Consider the following 20,482-nt stretch of genomic DNA (forward strand, 5'->3'; position numbering starts at 1 on the left):
GGCAGGTAATAAAATAGCACTTTTGATTCTTTCAAAAGAGAATGAACAGGCCAGCATAAGCACTGGCATTTGTAGTGTTAGTACCAAAAGAGACACATCAAAGCACTTTGCAAATATTTGGCACGGAGTAAATGCTCGATTAATATTAGTTAAAGTTGATTGTTATGATGATACTATCGGCACAGAATTTATAGTTGAGCATTTAATGTTGATATTTGTTGATACTTGTCATGATTATTTTAAATGGTTTTATAAGTGCTTCTGGTTGAAATGAGTAAAGGCTCTCGAAAAGAAACAGATCATCTAGACAGAAAAAGCACTGTATTAGTTACAGGGTAGTCAATATTTTATATTGTCATTTTCATTATTTAAAAATTTTTTACTCAAAAAATATAATTAACTGAATCTCGTACTTTCTGATAAGCTCTCAGTCATTTAACCGTGAGTTCTAAAAATATCAACGTTTACTGTCACCAAGTGGCCGCTATCAAAATTGCAGGCAGAGTACCTAGTCCTTGTAGCCCACAAACTACTTACTGGTGACAGCAACACAGCATCCTTTTCCAGGATTAATTGGCCTAGGGAATAAGGTATGCTGTGTGTTTATTTTATTTCATTTGCTTGGCATGATGCAATATAGAAATTTTTGCCTAACTTTTACAGGTAAAAAATAAACAGAAGAGACTGCAGTTGAATAGATCAGGGAAATGAATCCCATCCAAGCAACAATCCAAGAAACTAAAGGACACAGCACTTTATTAAAAACCTTACATGGAAACTGTCATATGCTTCCATTCTATTCCATAAACCTCTGAGGGCAGGAATTTGACTTGATCTCCGAATTTCTAGCATCTATATCAATAACTGTCATATAGTAATCAGTTGTGTTTGCTGAATGCACAAAAGATACCTTTGTTGATATGTCTTTCATATATTTATTAGAAAGTGCTTCCTTTCCAGACGTATGCCAAGCATTGTGGAGAGGTCCCTGCCCTCCTAGAGGTGGCAGTTTAATAAGAAAGAATAGCCCATTACAACCCCGTGTGATAAGGACTTTGATAAAGGCAGGCACAGAGCACAGGGAGAGCACACAGAAGGGGCTCCTTACCCAATATAAAAAGCAGAGCTCTACAGTCTGAGCTAAGACTTAAAGGATAAAGAAAATCAAGTCAGGAAAGATGTTAAGCTCTTGAAGGATACGGGTTGAGTTTTGTGGATTTGTCTCACCCACGTGTCTTGCACATTGTTGTTACTCATATTTATTGAACAGAGTAATAAAAACACTGAGTGAAAAAAAAATTGATTGGGATGTGAGAAAAGACTATGCAGATGGGCTGCCCTTAGAGGCTAAGTCCTAAGTCTCTCACATATTACTAGTTGTCTGGCTCTCCTCTTTGCTCTTAGCATCATACTTCATCGTTATCCCTTTATACTCTGTGCTTAAACAACACCTTACTACTTGCAGTTTGCCTAACAAGACATGCTGGGTCTCACTTACAAGCTTTCACATATGCTATTCACTCTTCGATCTCCAACTTGAACTATTTCTTCAGCTAAGTCCAATTTGTCATTTTTATGTCAACTTAGGTTACCCCTTGGAGGCCTTCCCAAGCCCCTAAAATTGGCTAGGTCCCCCTATTCATGCCACACTTGTCTTTATCTCCAAACTCACTATGTTCATGGCATTGTAATTGCCTGTTTGTCTGTCTGCTGTCTATCCCTTCCCCTAGCCCCATCACACACGAGTATAGACATGTGTGAACACACACGTACATGACTGTACTGAAATATCTCTGGATATTTTACCCTAGGATAGCACAGAATAGAAAATAACAAATATTTTCTTCATTGAAGATAGAGCCTTCATCTTTTCAGTGGTGGCCAACATTTAGAAGGACCCCCAGCAGTGGGATCACAGGACATCTCCCTAGATTATTTCCTGGAGGCAGCATTAGCTGATTCTAGCGATTTCTGCCAACCTATAAGTTTCTAGGACAGCAGTTGTCTGAGTCCCAGCATTACTCATTCTGGAGCTGGAATCCTGGGAATACTTAGACCTAGCAGCACCAAGGCATTTGCTTTTGTTATCTTAGAAAAATTTAAGACTCTAGAGACTGACATTAATCTGCATTAAAGTCAAGAGATTTCCTGATCTTTATAAGGCCTGAAGAAAGTACAGAGTGACTTCGTAGGACCATGCCTTCTCCCTCTTGAATATTTCATCTCAGTCAAGGAGTATAAAATACAAATTTTGTTGAATAAAACAATTCCTTCTGGGCTTCCCTGGTGGCGCAGTGGTTGAGAGTCCGCCCGCTGATGCAGGGGACATGGGTTCGTGCCCTGGTCAGGGAAGATCCCACATGCTGCGGAGCGGCTGGGCCCGTGAGCCATGGCTGCTGAGCCTGCGCATCCGGAGCCTGTGCTCCGCAACGGGAGAGGCCACAGCAGTGAGAGGCCCGCGTACCGCAAAACAAACAAACAAAAATTCCTTCTCTGTTTTAGGAAGTATAACCACAACAAAAATCGTAGTCTAAATAAAAGTAATACACCTCCCAAGTTGGAGAAATTATTTGAAAATACAAATAAAACTACGTAAAGCCTTAGGTTTGATATCTAGGCTAAAAATTCAAGAGGCTAGAAACTGCCAGGAGATTCCCTATATATTTTTTTGCCTACCTTGATCAGTCCAGAACTGCTGTAAGAAATAAATTTCCTCTTAGTATTTCAACACATCTGCTACTGGTTCCAGCCAGGACAATGGAGCCCAGAGGATCAGAGAAATGAAAAACACTTCACTAAAAAGTGAAACAAGTTTTGCAATACCTAGGAAACTGCAAGGCTGAAATTTACTTGGGAGGCTCAAGAGAATTCTTTTCAATCCACACTGATTTTTGTCCTTGAAATATACACATGGCATGGGAATACTTTAATGATTGAAAAAAAGGATTTTGGAATTAAAAAGACTTCATCCTTACATCCTCATTTTACTTCTGAGGACCTGAAACTTGGAAAAGTGAAGTAACTTGTCCAAGGTCATTCAGAAAAGTAACTACAGATCCAAGTCTGGAGTTCATGTCTCTTGATTCCCAATACAATATTTTACCCATTACATAAAACTGCTTCCCAATAAAGATCTTGGCCAAAAATAAACTTTGTACAAAAAGATGTTTAATGGCCAAATTACTTTCAAGTATTTTTTTTTTTTGGTAATTTTGTTTAAACACCGTATTCATCTCTTCATGTGGAATCTCTTCCAGAATGAGGCTTTAGCATAGCCATAGTTCTACCCTGAAAGTATCATTCACCCCCAACAAATAATAATGAGATAATAAAATGAGAAGAAAATCACCAAACTGTGCATTATAAATATTATGGTAAGATTATAATTATAATCTAAAATGTACATTAAATAGTGAAACACTATCATTCAGACTTCGCGAATACAAATTCAAAGAAGGGCTATCTGTAAGTTTGTCATTATACTATCTGTGATAGAGGATTTATTAATCGAGTTAATATAAAAAGACAAAGGAGTTAACTTTAGGGAACAAACTGTAACCAAGAATGGAAAAAATTAACATGTAAAGTCACTTGATAAAATCACATGCAAAATTTATCTCCAATTGGTAAATCATTACTTTTACAGATATGATAATATAATACAATGTACTCTATAAATGTCTGAGGCACTAGCAAGGGGGAGGCCAAAGGGATATTGTAGCAAGTCCCCACAACCACTTCAATCAACATAGATAAGCTTTATGTGTTTTATAACTTATGACATTTTGTAAGAATCTTCTTTGAGACTACATATTCCATTGTAAAAAACCTCGCAAAACTTTAAGTGATTAAACTTAACCCAACCAATAATGGGACAAAATGACCTTCTGTACCTTCCGATGTGATAAAATGGGAAGTACACAGTATCGTTTATTTAGCATTCTTGTCAAAAAGATTTAATTTGAATCTCATCAGGAAGAAATAATCAGATAAATTAATAAAGAGACATTTCTGAGGAAAACTGATCTGCATTAAAAAAAAAATACTAATGGCAAGTGTGTGGTAGGTAACTGCTCTAGGTAAAAGGTGACTAAAGAGATCGCAGATGCAATGAGTGAGCCTGAGCTGGGTCCTGAATCCAAACAAGTAAATAGATAAGTACCAATCAGTAAAAGACATTTTTGGGACCGTGGCTGGGGGGTTAGATTTCAATATAGAAACATACTAAACTTTTATTGAATAAATAATAAACTTCCTGGGTGTGATAAAAATCGAATTAAATAATAAAACATATCTTTCATAGTCATATGGCACTTAAGTTTGTCCAATACAAAGTACGTTTGCATATTCTTTGATTGGATCCATATAAAAAAATGGTGAGAACTACAGGACAGTGGACATTATTCCCACTTAAAGATGAGAAAATTGAGGTATAAAAGAATTAGGTGATTTGCCCAAGGTATTGCCAGATTGTGCTACTGTCAAGTTGGTTAATCTGAGAACTGTGTTTCTCAGACTCTCCTTCTTTGTACAGTTCCAAGTTAGAGTTGGCCCCAAGAGGACTTTGTATGAGATTTGAACGGTGGAAGTAAAGCAGTGGTCCAACTCAGATTATCATTAGGTGTGGTGATGTTCAGGGTCAGAGGTGCCCAGCAGTTCTCAGCTTGTGCTCTCTTCCACTCTGCATCCAGCTTACCTCCCCCATGCTGGCAATCTGTCCAGACTCGACACCAGATGCCTGATTGCACAACCCTAGGTAACGTAGCTACCGCTTTTCTTAGATCTCCCCTGCTGTGAGATCTAAGCTGGTACCTGGATTTGGTAGCTGGACGTGCCTGGTTTCTCGAATTTTCCTGCTGGCTTCAGCTTGTCCACTACCACACTGGGGTTCATGTATATGTGTTAGTGACCTTTCCTCTGATTATCCACCTTCATCTTCCAGACCTTCACTTTCCCAGCTCACCTCACATTTGTGTAAGGTGGAATTTGTATAATAAATCCCTTATTTCCATAATACTCATCATGGCTTTGTTTCCGTAACTGAACATTGACTGACACAACCAAATTGGCTTTATGGATAGTGAAGCCAGACTTCTTCTGATTCCTATTCCAGAGCTCTTTCCAGTAGATCACAGCATCTCCCTAAACCCACAATTAAACATTTATTTCTTTTAAGCATTGGATGTGGTGGCAGTTATGTATTTGTTTTTTAGCTCTAAGTATTAGGACCAGCAAAGACCAGCAAAGTTTTTATGAGAAGAAAAAGGTCATTGTAAGCCCTAAACTGATGGAAAATCTTACTGAAGTATTTTTAGGGAGATCAAAATTTAATCACTTATCAAAGAATTGAAGGGGAAAAAAATAAAAAAGACATGTATACATAAAAGTAATTTTATTCTAGTTAATAAGTTTTGAGCTGCAAGGAGCTTTATAAATACTTTAATTTATAGGACAGAAAATTGAGAGATGAGATAATGTGTCTGCAGACATTCAGATTATTAAAGACAGAAGTGGGGTTAGAAGAAACATATTTTATCTCTTAGAATATGTGCTTTGAGTATATTTAATTCCAGCAATTAACTGATGGATTTCCTTTTATTGAGGGATGGCCAAAAGGTGGGAAGTTAGAGATCAAAGCTCAAATTGTGACTTCTACTCATATTAGTACTTGTGACCCTATGCGAAATACCACATCTCAATTTTCTTATGTAAAACAAGGTGTCTGGTGCATAGCATGTATTCAACAAATATTAACTATTAACTATTAGAAATAATTTGGCTAGGGCTTCCCTGGTGGCGCAGTGGTTGGGAGTCCGCCTGCCGATGCGGGGGACGCGGGTTCGTGCCCCGGTCCGGGAGGATCCCGCGTACGGCGACTGGGCCCGTGAGCTGTGGCTGCTGGGCCTGCGTGTCCGGAGCCTGTGCTCTGCAGCGGGAGAGGCCGCAGCAGTGAGAGGGCCGCGTACCGCAAACAAAAAAAATAATAATAATTTGGCTGGCTTAGGTATATATCTTGAATTTTGATAAAAATGGTTTCCATATTCTAGAAACTTAGAAATTAGTGGGAAAGATCATACACACAGTTATTTAATAAATACTTGTTAATGACATAATAGAATGTGGATACTGGATAGTTATTCACAGACTGTTATGCATCTATGGGACCACAAAGCATCCAAATTGACCTGAGAATGAAGGTGATGCATTTCTCTGGGAAATCAGTGTAGGGATATTTATAGGTGAATGATCTTAGGATCGATTCCAGAGGCAGAGGGAGAAGCTGCATGGGCTCACATGCAATCACAGTGAACATCTCAGCTAATCTCAAGTGAAATTCTGGACCTTGGATAGCCTTCAGAATTGTCCTCAATTAGGGCAAGTGGTCCTTAATAGACTCCTATACTGACCAGTCATTGGATGCAATCTGTCTGTAGGAAGGAGCAGTGACCTTGAATGAGATGACTTTCTTCAGTCATAGGCATACCCAGGCAGGGGACCTTGGCTACAAGCTGTTAGCCAGCAATGTTCCCAGGAAGTGGGAGAAGGAGTGCTTCAGTTCTGAAGGGAGGATATAGATGAGCACATCGGCGCATATACCATAGTAGGTATCAGGGAAGACTTCCTGAAATAAAGGAAAATCTTAAAGATTTAGAAGATGTATCCAAAGTTGGGTTTATATGTATAGGGTAAGGATACAGCATAAACAAAGGCGTGGGTGGTTAAGGGAAATTGCAAGTCGTTTCTGGATCATAATCACAATAAGGGGGTATCTGATTGGGTGAGGTTGGGGGAACAATATGATAGTAATAGCTGAATAAGTAGGTAGGACCAGGACAGGAAGAGTTTTAGGTGGCAGACTTTAACCTGTAGATATTTGAACACTGTTGAAATATGTGAAGGATGGCAGAGCCCAAGTCAGATTGTGTTTCAGAAAAAACATCTCAATAAGAGCGTGGAAGGTATATCTGAAAGCATCAAGACTGGAGGCAGGAAGGCTTTATAACCGTCTGGGTGTTAGACGACGAGGATCTGGATAATACTGCCTCTCTAGAGGAAGCATTTAGTAATTTCATGTTGATTGTGTGTTACTGCACGTGATGTGTTTATCATAACACTCTCACATTATTGTTTTTATCTTATTTATATTCTCTTGGGTTCTACAAATTTTATTTTCTATCTGAGAAAATCACTTGGACTTTCCTTGGAGAATAAAAGGAAAATATGTGTATTACATGTACATTTGTAAGCTCATCAATCTATTCAAAACATTTACTCTAAATCAGTATGTGTCTAGAGCATGAGAAAGATCTATTCAAAAATTTTTTTGGTTTATACACTATGGCCACAACTACTACAAGAGTTTTCAAAATATAATTTCTATTAAGATAAAATATTTTTTAAAAGAAAATGCAAAAATTTCTGAATTTAATTTGTAAGAGGAAAAATATAGAAAATGTAAAAACAGAAGAAAAAAACCCCACCATGAATTTCATAGTTTTTATGCGGTACGCGGGCCTCTCACTGTTGTGGCCTCTCCCGCTGCGGAGCACAGGCTCCGGACGCGCAGGCTCAGCGGCCATGGCTCACGGGCCCAGACGCTCCGCGGCATGTGGGATCTTCCCGGACCAGGGCACGAACCCGTGTCCCCTGCATCGACAGGCGGACTCTCAACCACTGCGCCACCAGGGAAGCCCGAATTCCATAGTTTTGATTTTATTTGGAATTTAGTTGAATTTGAGCAGGTCAATTGACCAAAGCCTCATCAGTTTCTTCATCTTTAAAATGTGTCTAATAATACCTAGCTCAAAATTCATTTTAAGGATTAAGTGATTATAATATTAAAAATCATTTCATAGATTATAAAATACTACACAAGTGTTAGCATTAATTCCTTTAATAATTTATCACAACGAGGCATCCTAATTCAGAGGGAAGAGAAATGAGAACAAGCACAGAAAAGCAAAGCTAGATACCTGGAGTCCTGACTTGAGGCCACGTGTGGTGTTACTGGGCCTGGAGAATCAGTACTGGGTGTGAGTGAAGATAGAGGTGGAGAGGGAAGTCACAAGGGTGTAGCTTCCCTTTTCAAGCTTCTGTTTGATTTTCTTTGAAAGAGTGAATAATGCCAGTTTATAGTGTGCTTATTTTGATTAAGCTTTCACCAGAACAGGCATTATGTTTTAATGAGTTTAAATTCTCATTTGATGCCAGTGTGAATCTTAATATTTAACTGCATGAGAAGGTGATGATTACAGATCTATTTTCTGCTGGGTCTTGGCAGGAAAGAGGGCCAGAGCCACCAGCTTTATTACAGTAGCATTACAGAGTGGAAACCACACCTAACTAGGAAGGAGCCAAACATCCCATATTTAAGTTTTTTTCCCTCCTTGGACAAAAATATTACATATTTATGAACCTCAGCCTTCTTTTCTTTAAAACCAGAGGTTTGGCATTAAATGATTAAGTTCCTTCTGGATCTATAATTCTGGTTCTCAAGGTCCACAATTCTCTCAAGAGAGAAAAATGGAGATCTCAGAGTGTACACCTCACTTTGGCTTTTTGATCACAGATCTGCATTATTTGGGTGAAGATCAGAATTACAAAGATATTCAAGGACCAGGAAATGCTCAGTGAGGGCAGTGGGCATTTTACGAGGAGATAAGTGTGCCTTCCTCATGCAGATGCCATTCATACCATGTACCCTGAAGCCTACTTCAGATGCCTCCGACCCTCCTAAACCTACCCACTCTTTGCACCCTTAATACCACCCCAGCCTCATAAGCGCACACACACACATGCACACACACGCACGCACACACACACACACACACACACACAAAGAACTGAGAGACATTTTGGAAAAGAACCAAAGCAAATTCTTCAGGAGCCTAGAAAAAAGACTAGACTAATTATTTGCTAGTCCTATTGTCAGGCTGTCTGACATTAGCCAAGTTTCATATAGTTTCAAGTTTCAGCTCAAAACATTTACATAAGAGTACCCCTGATGTTTTACAGTGGTTTTTCTTGTTATAAAACTCTCAAAATATTGACCTCCTTGGAAACATTTCTTCTTACAGTCCATTGAATTTTATAAATGTCTCTTCTTTGGTTTCTTGAGTTGCCATATGCACACCCTCTCTCCCCACCATGAGACTATCGACTCTTTAGATCTATTTCTCATCTTCTGTTGTGGTGACATCATCACCGTTTGTTAAGAAAATTCTTATTATGTCTCCAAGGATCCAATCCCACACATAATCCATTAAAATAAAATGAGATGTGTTCATAAAAGAATTGTAGATTTAAACTCCTAAAGGATGGCATGTTTCAAAAAGACAAATAGCAGGAACAGTTGAACTATGAGGAGATGGCCACACAGGTTGGAAAAAAAGCATAAGGCCTTGGTCACTGTCATTGCATTTTGTTTGAAGCAGTGTGCCAACCCTTTAATGCACACAATCGTGTTTCCAAGACCAATGTAGAGTAGCCACGATATCGAGAGTTTAAAATCATTGCAACCCTAATTTACTGTTTATCTAATTTACAAAACGGAGTCACACACCATTATTAAGGACCTGCTATGTGCCAAGTATTGCATTTATGGGTACTGATATAAAAGTAACTGAAATATACTTCCAGTTCTCAGGGAAGGCCAACCAGTTATTTAGCGACCTAGTTTGTAACAAAGCTAAACTGTGAGGTCTGGGAGACTAGTGACCTCATCACTGACTGCAAGTTTGCCAGTGCCTAGTAGAGTTCCGGGAACATAGAAGTAATACAATAAGTGTTTGTGAAATGAATTTACCACCCTGCATTACTTGATTAACCATTTTCTTCTAGTGTACAAGCTGCTCATTGAAAAAAAAATCAGAGATGTTAACAATTAAGTATATAGTCTATTTTTAATCCGCAATGATGTGCTGTGTATGTTGATGCCATTACTTGGACTTTATTTTTGTCTCTCACATTACTGACCAAAAAATTCTAAATTATGCCTCACCTTATTTTTTAGTAAATCATTCAAACATAAAATTTTACTCCTCTTTTGTCACCTTCAAGATAATGTAAAAAATAATTTAAGAAAAGTAAATAAGGGAAGTATAAGTAAAAAAATCTTTTGATAGAAGAAAGTATTTATTTCAAGCCCCTGAGTTTGAGTCAATTCTCTGTCATTAGTTTTATATGTATAAATTCACTGCACCTCCATAACAATAACAGCAAGAATAAAAATAACAGCAATAATATCATGTTTGAATTAATTCCATATCCTCTAGAATTTAAGCCAACATCAAAATAATCAGTCTGTGAATAAATACACTACCATGTGTAAAATAGCTAGCACAGGGAGCTCACCTCAGTGCTCTGTGACGACCTAGATGGGGGGGGTGGGGGGGGTGGATGCGAGGGAGGGCCAAGAGGGAGGGGATATAGGTACACATATAGCTGATTGACCTCACTGTACAGCAGAAACTGATACATTGTAAAGCAATTCTACTCCAATTAAAAAAAAAATTCTAAAAAAAATAAAAAATAACCAGTCTGTGAGAACTGAAATCTAAAGCTTTGAAGAAGTCTTTACAGGGTTTTTTGCATCCCTTTGTCATAGGCCTAGACAGCCTGATTTTCATTTTGAAGGATAACTTTGATCATTTCTTCTTTTCACACTTTTCCATTAAAACTCTTAGATGACTAGGCCTGAGGCAGTTGAACACCACACCCAAGAAGGACCTACCTGTAATTTTGCTTTTCATTTCCTATGTGGAATCTGTCGTATTGTGAATAGGCTCGGTTTCCTTCCCAGTCCATTAACTCGATTCTTAGTGTGTACTGCCTCTGACTGGTTATGGCAAAAATAAACTCATTCCCCAGCCAATATTCACCAGAGGGATTTCCAAAACCCTGTGAAAGAAGACAGAGATGCAGTTGTTAATTCAGGGAGAAGCTCTTTCCATGTTTAGTATTAAGCTATGTTCTAAACAATAAAAAACATTCTTTAAAAGTAAAGATGGTTCTTTCATATTTTTTTTTGGTTCTTTCATATTTTTATACACTTTCTTCAATTACTCACTCAGTATTTTTCTGCTATGTTTCCCCCCATCGAGGCTCATGTCTAATTCTTATTACAGTAAATTCTGATACAGAAATCTGTATAGATGAGATGTTTTCGAATTAAATGAATCTGGTTAATAGGTTTAACCAGTAAATGCTTCTCAATCACAGCTTGCTTTTGAAAACGTTTCTAAAATACTAGTTAACGGAATATTTTCAACATAGTTTAAATATTTTTCAACGAATATCATCAGCATAGTATCAGACAAGTTATTTAACAATATTATTTTTTTTTGTTATTATTATTCACAAGTCAAATTATGGGTAGATAATAACAGATTACTAGACCCTTAACTTCCCTAGCTTTAACATTTTCATTTTTAAGTAATAATAAGCAAATCTGTAAATCCAGAACTGTAATCACTTAAATACTTCGCCTCAATAGATTAGGATTTTGAGGCAGAAGGCTGACACTTAAGAGCTAGTGAGTGAACCTAGCTGGCTGCTCCGCCCCAGAATCTCAATACGGTTCCACTGTTCTCTTTAGGGCGATCCCAGTCACTGTTACTGTGTTCAAAATAGTTTTCTTTGTGGAGTAGAAGAAAGTACACAAGAGAAAGCTAACTCTTAATGTTGGCTATGTTAGTGATAGGAAAATTTTAAACCCTAGGAAACTACTGGCATCCTAGATTTTGGGTATTCACAATTGCCTCGGAAAGTGTTCCTTGGTAAAACTTGAAGTTCGGTGTAATTCTTGATATATGGGTTTGTTTTACTGACCAGACTATGAACTCCTTGAGGACAGAAGCTGCGTTGTATTTGTGAATCCTCAAAGACTAGTAGAATGCTGGCATACACTGGGCACTCCATATGTTTCACTGAAGTTCAAAGAGAATGGAAGAAAGGGAGGAAGGAAGAAAACAAAGGCTGTGGCACCCTGCAATTGCATTCAGAGAAGTAACCTTAATACATAATTCGTGTTGTAGGTAATTTGGTTGTGTCTCAGGGGTGTTTCTTAAAGTGCCCAACTGAATCATAATCACTGGAGCACTAGTTGAAAAAAAATATTCCTGGCTCCAATTTGAATCAAGCTATCTGAGAGCCAGTCCATAAATCTGAATCTGAACAAACTCCCCGTTGATCTTGTGCACATTCATGCTTGGAAGACTTGGAGGTGTCCAGTAATCACATAATATACTTTTACGCTGAATAAAGAAACATATTCTGGTTCATTGAGGTATTCATTAACAAAAGTTTTATTTTATCTGTATTAAGAAGAAGTATGAGGGAAGTACTAAAATAATCACAACAATCCTTATTTTCTCAACACAGAAGATAGAATTTGGAAAATATTTGTTTCTTTTCATATTTAATGTATATCAACTTTACAGAATTACAACTACAGTAGAAGTGTTCTTAACTGATTTCTCCTTTAACCAACTTAACATATGAATCATTATTCTCCATTCCTTACTTAAAATATATTGATGCCCAGAGTACACTGAAAGTATTAAATACATTTGTGCACTACTGTCTGCCAATTGAGTGACTTACCAAAGGCCAACTGCATTTGGTCTCACACTCATTTATGCCAGTTCTGTTATTGTAATGATAAGATTTATAATGTTATGTAAATAAGTTAAATATTAGTGGGGAAAGAGGAGTTTTTGTTCTGTTTTGTGTTTTATAAAAACTAATTTAAATATTTAGATTTGCTCAATGAAAGCAAATCACTAAAAAACGTTTTTGAGCTATATGTTGTTGCAACAACTCTAAAAGACTGAGGAAAATAATAAAACTTTAGAGGATTTTTAATGTACATTACTTTGTATATGCTTTACTTGCTCTAGTTTAAAAAAAAACAGAAGCTAGAAATTTGATGCATTTGATTATGGGAAAGTTTTATGAAAGAGCCACTGACTCAGAATTCCAAGCTTTGAGCCTACATTATAAACACATGGGTAAATGAATGTATATTTTTTATATTTCAGTGAAATGTATTAGCATATAGAGGTACACTTTTAAGGTTATTCCCCAATTTAGCTTAGTTTTTGATTAACTGAACACCCTTTGTCCAAATTGCAGTGGTTATATGCGTCCCCAAAGATCATCTATCTACCTGTAGCTCAGAGTACAGGTAGATGATGAAGTCCATACTCCAGTGCCTCCTTTCTTCTCTGTTCCTAAGATGCTCAAGTCACACTTTGCAAGAGTCCCACAGTGGCAGGAAATCTTAGAGCAATTTAAGATGTGCTAAGAATTTTACACATTTTTAGGGCAGCTGGTGCTTCATACCAGGGAGAAGAGTAAAGCTTACCTTCTCCAATGAATAAGCAAAGCAGAAAGTTACAGGGGACTGAAAGTCAAAGAATTAGCACATTCTCAGTTGCAGCAGCCACTGGGAAGAAAAAGAAGACTGCTTGGATTCTCTTTGCATTTCTTCTCAGCTCAGACATGTCAAAACTCTCTCTATAGCCACTTGATTCCCTCTTTTGTGTAGCCAGTTAGAAGAGATTCAGTAATTGTACTAACTGTGAATAAGGAGGGTGGGAATGATGAAGTGTTAAGTTTTAGATCAAATATTTCCATGCCGTTGAAAGTGTTGCAAGGATAAAAGCTCTCCAGCTTAGTGAAAAGTACAGTGATCTCCAGCCAGCCTCAGAAAAGGAGAAGCATTTGTATCATTCCTCCAAGAGCCTCCATTCCCCTCTTGGCATGCAGGTTTGTACCCGCCTCTAAGCGGAGGTTAACAACCCTTCCTAAACAGTTTGCTTTTTCTGACTGAAAATAGAGGAAGAAGCAACTGAAAAGAAAGCAATGAAATTTGCTTTCATAAACAAAAATTTTATTTCATGCACCTTCCCAAAAAACTTTCTAAATATGCTGTATTGGCTACAAGGAATCAATATGACTGTTAGAGAGATAGTGTAGGGAAGAAACCTTCTAATAGCTGAGTGCAGTGATGCAGAAACAACCATTTCATCAGGAAGATGAAAAATTCAAGAAAGAAGGGGAAATGGGTTCCTAACATTAGTAAACTGTCTACTGGCTAGTTTATCAGGCCGGCCACGAATCTGACACCTAGGAACAAAGATTTGGCTTTGATTCAACAACTTCTACTCTCTCCCTCTGCTCCAATTTGAAGGCTTGCTCTGCCACACATTTGCTGTTACTTTTAAGCCTCCGTTTCCTTATATGCAAAACAAGGATTTAAAATGTCATTTCCATATATACTGTTGCGAGAAAAAAGTGAGAAAATATACCTAAAGCATCTAACTCAGTGCTGATGCATGAGAAGCACTTAACAAAAATCTAGTTGTTTTTATTATAATTAGAGAATATATCATAATATATAGTAATTTTCTGTTTACTCGCCTGTCTCCCAAGAGACTATAACATCATAAACTATATGATGTTAAGCAGGTTCTTTTCTACTCTGTACTAGAAAGGGAACAAAAATAATCCAGGTCTTGTCTTAGCCTGAGAATTAATAAGGGGATATGAACCAATTCTTTAAATGGCTTTCAGATGCTAGGAACTAGTGTATTTTTATGACAAGTTGAATATTGGTTTATACAAATGAGTACTGTCATTTTAATCCGAGAAGTTAATTATTAAACAAGAAATTTAAACCAACTGGTTGCAACTGGGGCTAAACTATGACACAAACCATAGTTTGTGCCTACAGATTCTCTTCTTACTCTTGTTTCTGCTTTCCTAATGCTAAAGAGAAGCTGTCTTCTTCAACTCTACTGGGGTCCTATATTTTTTAATCTCTCTCTCTCACTACATTTCAAAAGTTTTAGGATCTACAAAAGAGGTAATTTTTGAGATCTTAAGCCCATGCTAATAAGCTGATCGCTCTGACACTTACTTTCAATTGGCAGTGCATATCAGAAAGATCCGTGGAGCTTTTTCAAAATATAGATGACTTGGTTCCTGTATGGAGGTTCTGACTCAGTGTGTCTTGGGTGGTCTTAGAGATCTGTACATTTAAAAGGTTCCCCAGGTGAGTGTGCTGTGTACTAAAGGCGGGGGACCATAGGATTATGATGTAGAATAACTATTCCAAGTGCAAGTGAGAAAAAAAGAAATTAACCAGATCAAATTACCTAAGTGGTACAAGGGAAGAGATAAAACTTCATCTTCATATTGAAGATATTAGGAGTTAAGTGTTGATTATGTACTATGGGGCTGTCCTTGAAAAAATTCATACTTATGCCTGAAATACAGAGATGACCAATGCACAAACAAGCAAAAAAAGGTTTACACATTATTGTACACGTAACAGCTTACCACAGGTTTATATTTTACTCCAAATAAATAGCTTGCAACATTCATAAGAATAAAAGTAAAATATTATACAAAATTCAGGGCTGACACTGAAAAAGCAGCAAATCCTTATTGAATAAACAAACAGTAGTCATAAAAATAGAATTTCTTCCTTTTTATAAATAAAGTCCAAGGATGCTATGGCATATCCTTTCATGAAAACTACTGTTTAGTTATGTCAATCATAATTGTATGAAAGATTTTGATATCATAATTCAGAGAGATTGTTAATCAATTTTAATTCTCCTTTACCTCTTTAATAAAAGGCAAAAGACCCTGGAATTTAGCTTAAACTAATACTGACTTAAAATTGGCCTTAAAAACCACATTTTGCTAAAAAAAAAAAAAAAAAAAAAAAAAAAAAAAAAAAAGCACAGAGGGGAAAGACCAATATTCGTTAGTTTTTGCCAAAGTCTGCAGAAATGTTCAGTTTTGGTTTGTATTTTTCCAAGTTAATAAAATAATTGTCCCTGATACTTTATTTCTTTTGTCTGATAATGCTCATAGGAAGTGCTGACTTTTTATAGCTGAAACAATTGAAAACAGACACAGTCCATGTATCCTATGGATTTCATCTCTTTTCATAAAATCATTAAAGAAAACAGATAAGAACTCAGGGTTACTGAGCTGTGGCTTTCCAAAGGTGCTTAGTATACAATTCAATTGTGCATCTCCTCTAACTGCTGAGACAGCCCAAGAAAGATCAGAGGATGATTTATTTCAGCATTTTAAACTTCTTATATATTTTTCTCCTTTTAATGTGAAGAGTTTAAAATGCAGTTGAAAATGTGCTCTTAATTTCTTTCCAGAAACAAAGAACTCCCAGAAGGTATTGTGCTCAGCCTGAAATACTTGTTTGTCAGTAAGAAGCTCTGTTTATATGGGTAATTGTTTTCCATACAAAGACAGGTTGTCTCCAGGGCATTAGTCACTACCTTCTGTAAAGTTAGGCCACTGGGGTACTGTTTGGAACTCCTAGCTTGATTGGGCTTTATATGCAAAAGTACTGCTGGTAAGTGTTATTGCTGGAGGCCACTAAATGGTATCCTTATGGCTCGAAGGAGTTAATATAGTTCCTTAAGTGCCTCATTTAAAAAGCCCGCTCCAGACTTCCCTCTCAGCAAACATCTTTACAAATCCATAAACCAGGTTTTGCTTAATCGCCTCATAAGGCAGTTTAAGTGAAAACAAAGCTTAGGTAAAAGATTTTGTAGGCTTAAAGCCAATGTTAAGAATCAAATAAATTGCAAATCTTCCATGTTGAGAGAGGTTTAAAAATTATCATTATATATTTGTAATTTCATGTGTTGGTAATTTTAACATACTGTTCTGGAGACCTTATGAAGCAAGAGGCAGCCCATAGAGGTCAACCAGAATGAAGGGAAGGAGGGAGGAAAGGCAGAAAAGAAGAAGGGATAAAACTTTATTTCTATACCCAGTGCCTGAGAAAGAAGTGAAGCATCTTACTGCATATAAAACATCAGGGAAGACTGAGGAAGAAGTGGTACACGCCAAGAAGTTCTTTTTCCCAAAGGATGTACACCCTAGCAGCAAGTTCTGATTCAGGGAGCAGAAGTGGGTGTGACTGATAAGCGTTAGCGTAAGGGGTCTATATCCGTTCTTTGTGGAGTCATTATTTTGTCTTTAGGTGAAAGAAAAGCTCTGGAGGAAACACTTTATACCATGTGTTTTGGTGAAAATTAACCAAGTTATAACATACAATAAACTCTTTTAATTAAAACAAAAAGACATCATCAGACTCATTTTTGCCAAAATGTTTCAGAAGTTTGGAGTTTATCTCATTTCTGACCATGTAGAATTGACACTCAGAGGATAAACTGTTCGAGTTTGAATACAACATGATAGTCTTTCTACTTTAAAAAAGGGGGAAAAAATAAAAAATAAATAAAAAAGGGAGAGGAGTAAACTTCACAAAAGTTTGGAGCTTTTGGTTATTGTGAATAAACAATAATTCAGTCCCATTCCAATAATTTAAAAAATTGCTGAAAATAGATACATTTGGTAAATGCTTATAAGACATGAATCAACGCCACCCTTCATATGTCAGTCTCTCTTACTTAACGTGCCTAGTTTGCCAAGGCAGCAGATGATTACAGCTAGTAAGTCACCATTTTGGAAAGTCACTGTGATGACAACTTTATGTCAAATTTTCTTTTGCCATTAGTATTAATAATAATGTGTTTCAGACTTGCCAGAATCTCTATTTATAGTCTAATTCTCAGATAACTGCTTAATGTCTCATTTTAGTGGTGAAAATAATCACGATTTAAGGTGATTTGCAAAATAATATTTTTACCAGAGTTAAGAAAAAAATTTGCAGTCTTCGATGTTTTAATCTTGGGTCATGATAATACTTACTATTTACTGACAATTCAATGTGCCAAGAGCTTTACTTATAGCTAATCCTCACAATATCCCTGCAAGGCAGATGAGGTACTATTATTAACGTACTCTTTTAACAAGTGAGAAAGTTAAGGTATGGGTTAAGTGACTTGCCAAAAATCACTCCATTTGTAAGTGGCAGAGTAAAGACTAGAACAGTGCACGTGTAAGACAGGAAGCCATGTCTCCAGGGTGACCCCAGAACCAAGAATCTTCAGTCTACAGAACTCAAAGAACAGAAATGTTGCTCCTGGAGCTCTTCACAGAGCAAGAAATCTTTTAATATGAAAACTCTGGGTTCCAGCAGCTTATATGGACTGATTCAAGCCTAGCCAATCGGCTTCTATGTTTGAGATTCCCCTGATCCTTTAAATTTCACCCTGATCCCTGGACTGTGGAGACAGACTTGAAGAGCCTTGCCTCTTGTCTCCTTACTGGTTGACCTCGAAATAAAAGCTCTTTCTTTTCTCAAAAGCCTGTGCCATAGTATTGGCTTCTACAAACCTTAGGCAACGAGCCCTTGCTCGGCAACATCACCTTTATCCTATGTTCTCACAGGTAATTTTGTATAATAGGTTTGATATGAAAATTACATACGAATTTATGTATGAGGCTTACACATATTAACATTGAAAGGGTTAGATATGATGATGGTGATCATGATGATGATGTCTGCTGGTATTTTGGAGACCTCAGGGAATCATGCCTCACGGTTCACACCCTTGTGTACTTGTCTCACTTTGAATCTGGACTGGCCCTGTCATCAACTTTAACTAAAAGAATGTAGTGGAAGTGAAACCATGCCATTTCTGGGTCTAATAAATCTTAAAAAGGACTGGAAGGTTCTATCTTTGCACTTGAGGGATGTCAACTGCCACTTAGTAAGTCTGATGACCCTGGATCACTGCACTGGGAGAAGCCCAACTTAACCACATCGAGGAGTTCTCAGTCCATAGCCAGCAACAACTTGCCAGCCATGTGAGTGAAGCCATTGGTAGTACCTCCCAGTCCTGCACCACAGCCCACAGCCCTGCACACTTCCCTTGTCCTGGCTCATGTACACAGCCTGGGTCTAAATTCTAGCTTCCTCCACCCTCATTCAACCAGGAACAAATTCAGACAATATGTAACAGTTCACTAAATAATTTCAGTAATATATTTTTCCTTCTGACGCACATGTGGAAATCATTTACTGAAAAAGATTTATGAGTATTTTGTATTTAATGAGAATAATGTCACAAACGTTATCATTTTATTTTTTAAATAACTGAAAGACATCTAAAAATACAAAAGTTTATCACATTGTGTAGTGAAGAAAATCTCACGATAAAACATCAAAAGCTATGTAAATTCTTCCATCTTACCATTTTATATTCTTTCCAACCTCTTTGGAAATCTAGACTTCCATCTTCACGATGCTGTATTACAGTCCAACCTCCCCCATTGAGATCCATATTGCAAAATACCTGACAGGGAAAATAAAGTCAAGTGAAAATCATGTCTATTTTAAACAAACAGGTATCAGATATGTTTCAAGACAGAAATAGGATGGATAGGCCTACAGACAAAAATAATAAAAATTGCCATGTTGAAAATATTAATTTAGACATTTTATTGGCTATTTCTTCCTGTATTTGAGTTGTTTCTGATTAAATCCCATCAAATGATAAATTACTTGTAAAGGTTTAAATCAGTCAGCTGAAAATTGTCTCAGTCACAGACTATAAAAATTACTTTTAAAAAGTTTGTCTTAAATGGTAATAGGCACTATGTATATTCAATTTTTTAAAATGCTACTAAAAGTTTCCAAAGTTACAGACCATTTTATTGCTAAAACATAAGATTTGGAATTTTCTATCTTTAATTTGTTAAATCACAATATACTAATAATAAAGGTTTTGGAAAAATAATATTTTAAAAATCATTTATATTTAGCTATTACACATTTCATTGTATATTAACTCCTACATGCTCATATACAACAATAATTATTCTTGATGGTTCAGTATTACATTAGAGGCAAAATTTGGTCCCCAGCATATGGAGAACACATTATTTGCTTGAATTTTTGTCACGAACAATAAGAAGAGAACATGACATACTGTATTCCTTCTGACTGTGAGAAGCATTTCTTTCCCATGTGGAAAAGTTATCCAAATCTTTCAAAGATTATGCTTATTTCAATTTTTCTAAATATAATACTATTTATTTAGAAATTGATTCATTTCCCCCTGAGTCCACCCAAGGAGAGAAACATATCTGTAATGGCATTATCTTTGGAGAGCAATCACTGTAATTGACGTAGCATAAATGTGGCAGCTTGATTATTCAAGGGCTCAGCTTTGGGGAACATCATTCCCCCGGCAACTGGCTACTAAAGCAATTTGGAGGCTGGCTAAAGGTGTAGATATGAGGCAACAGCAGCAGGCATGCTGTGTGGGCAAAGAGCCTGATTAAAGGAAAACCTCAAGTGTTTTCCTTGAGGCATTAAATTTGGAGCACAAATGGCTAAAGGGTATGAAAACAATGGCAAGAACTGTTATTCAAAGGACAAATTGTCCATGTACTTCCTCGGAGTAAAAGGAACTAAGAGGTACATACTTAACTGTGAGCATACAAAAATGGGCAAAATGCTCTCCTGAGGGCTCTTCCTCTAATTTGAACATGCACCCATCAGTATGTATTCATTATCACTAGG

The 20,482-nt window shown here is 36.9% G+C and overlaps 1 protein-coding gene across 2 annotated transcripts in view; it reads right to left on the reverse strand.

The window, feature by feature from the left end:
• The window catches only part of ANGPT1 (angiopoietin 1), a 255,413-nt gene that overhangs the window by 26,178 nt on the left and 208,753 nt on the right, over nucleotides 1-20,482 (reverse strand). For both annotated transcript variants that reach the window (XM_065895011.1, XM_065895012.1), the window contains exons 6-7: nucleotides 19,149-19,250; nucleotides 10,733-10,899 (exon numbers count right to left, since the gene is read on the reverse strand). In XM_065895011.1, coding sequence (XP_065751083.1) covers nucleotides 10,733-10,899; nucleotides 19,149-19,250 — 269 coding nt within the window. The remainder of the gene's footprint in view (nucleotides 1-10,732; nucleotides 10,900-19,148; nucleotides 19,251-20,482) is intronic.

The sequence above is a fragment of the Phocoena phocoena genome, chromosome 17 (assembly GCF_963924675.1).
Source record: "Phocoena phocoena chromosome 17, mPhoPho1.1, whole genome shotgun sequence".
NCBI lineage: Eukaryota > Metazoa > Chordata > Mammalia > Artiodactyla > Phocoenidae > Phocoena > Phocoena phocoena.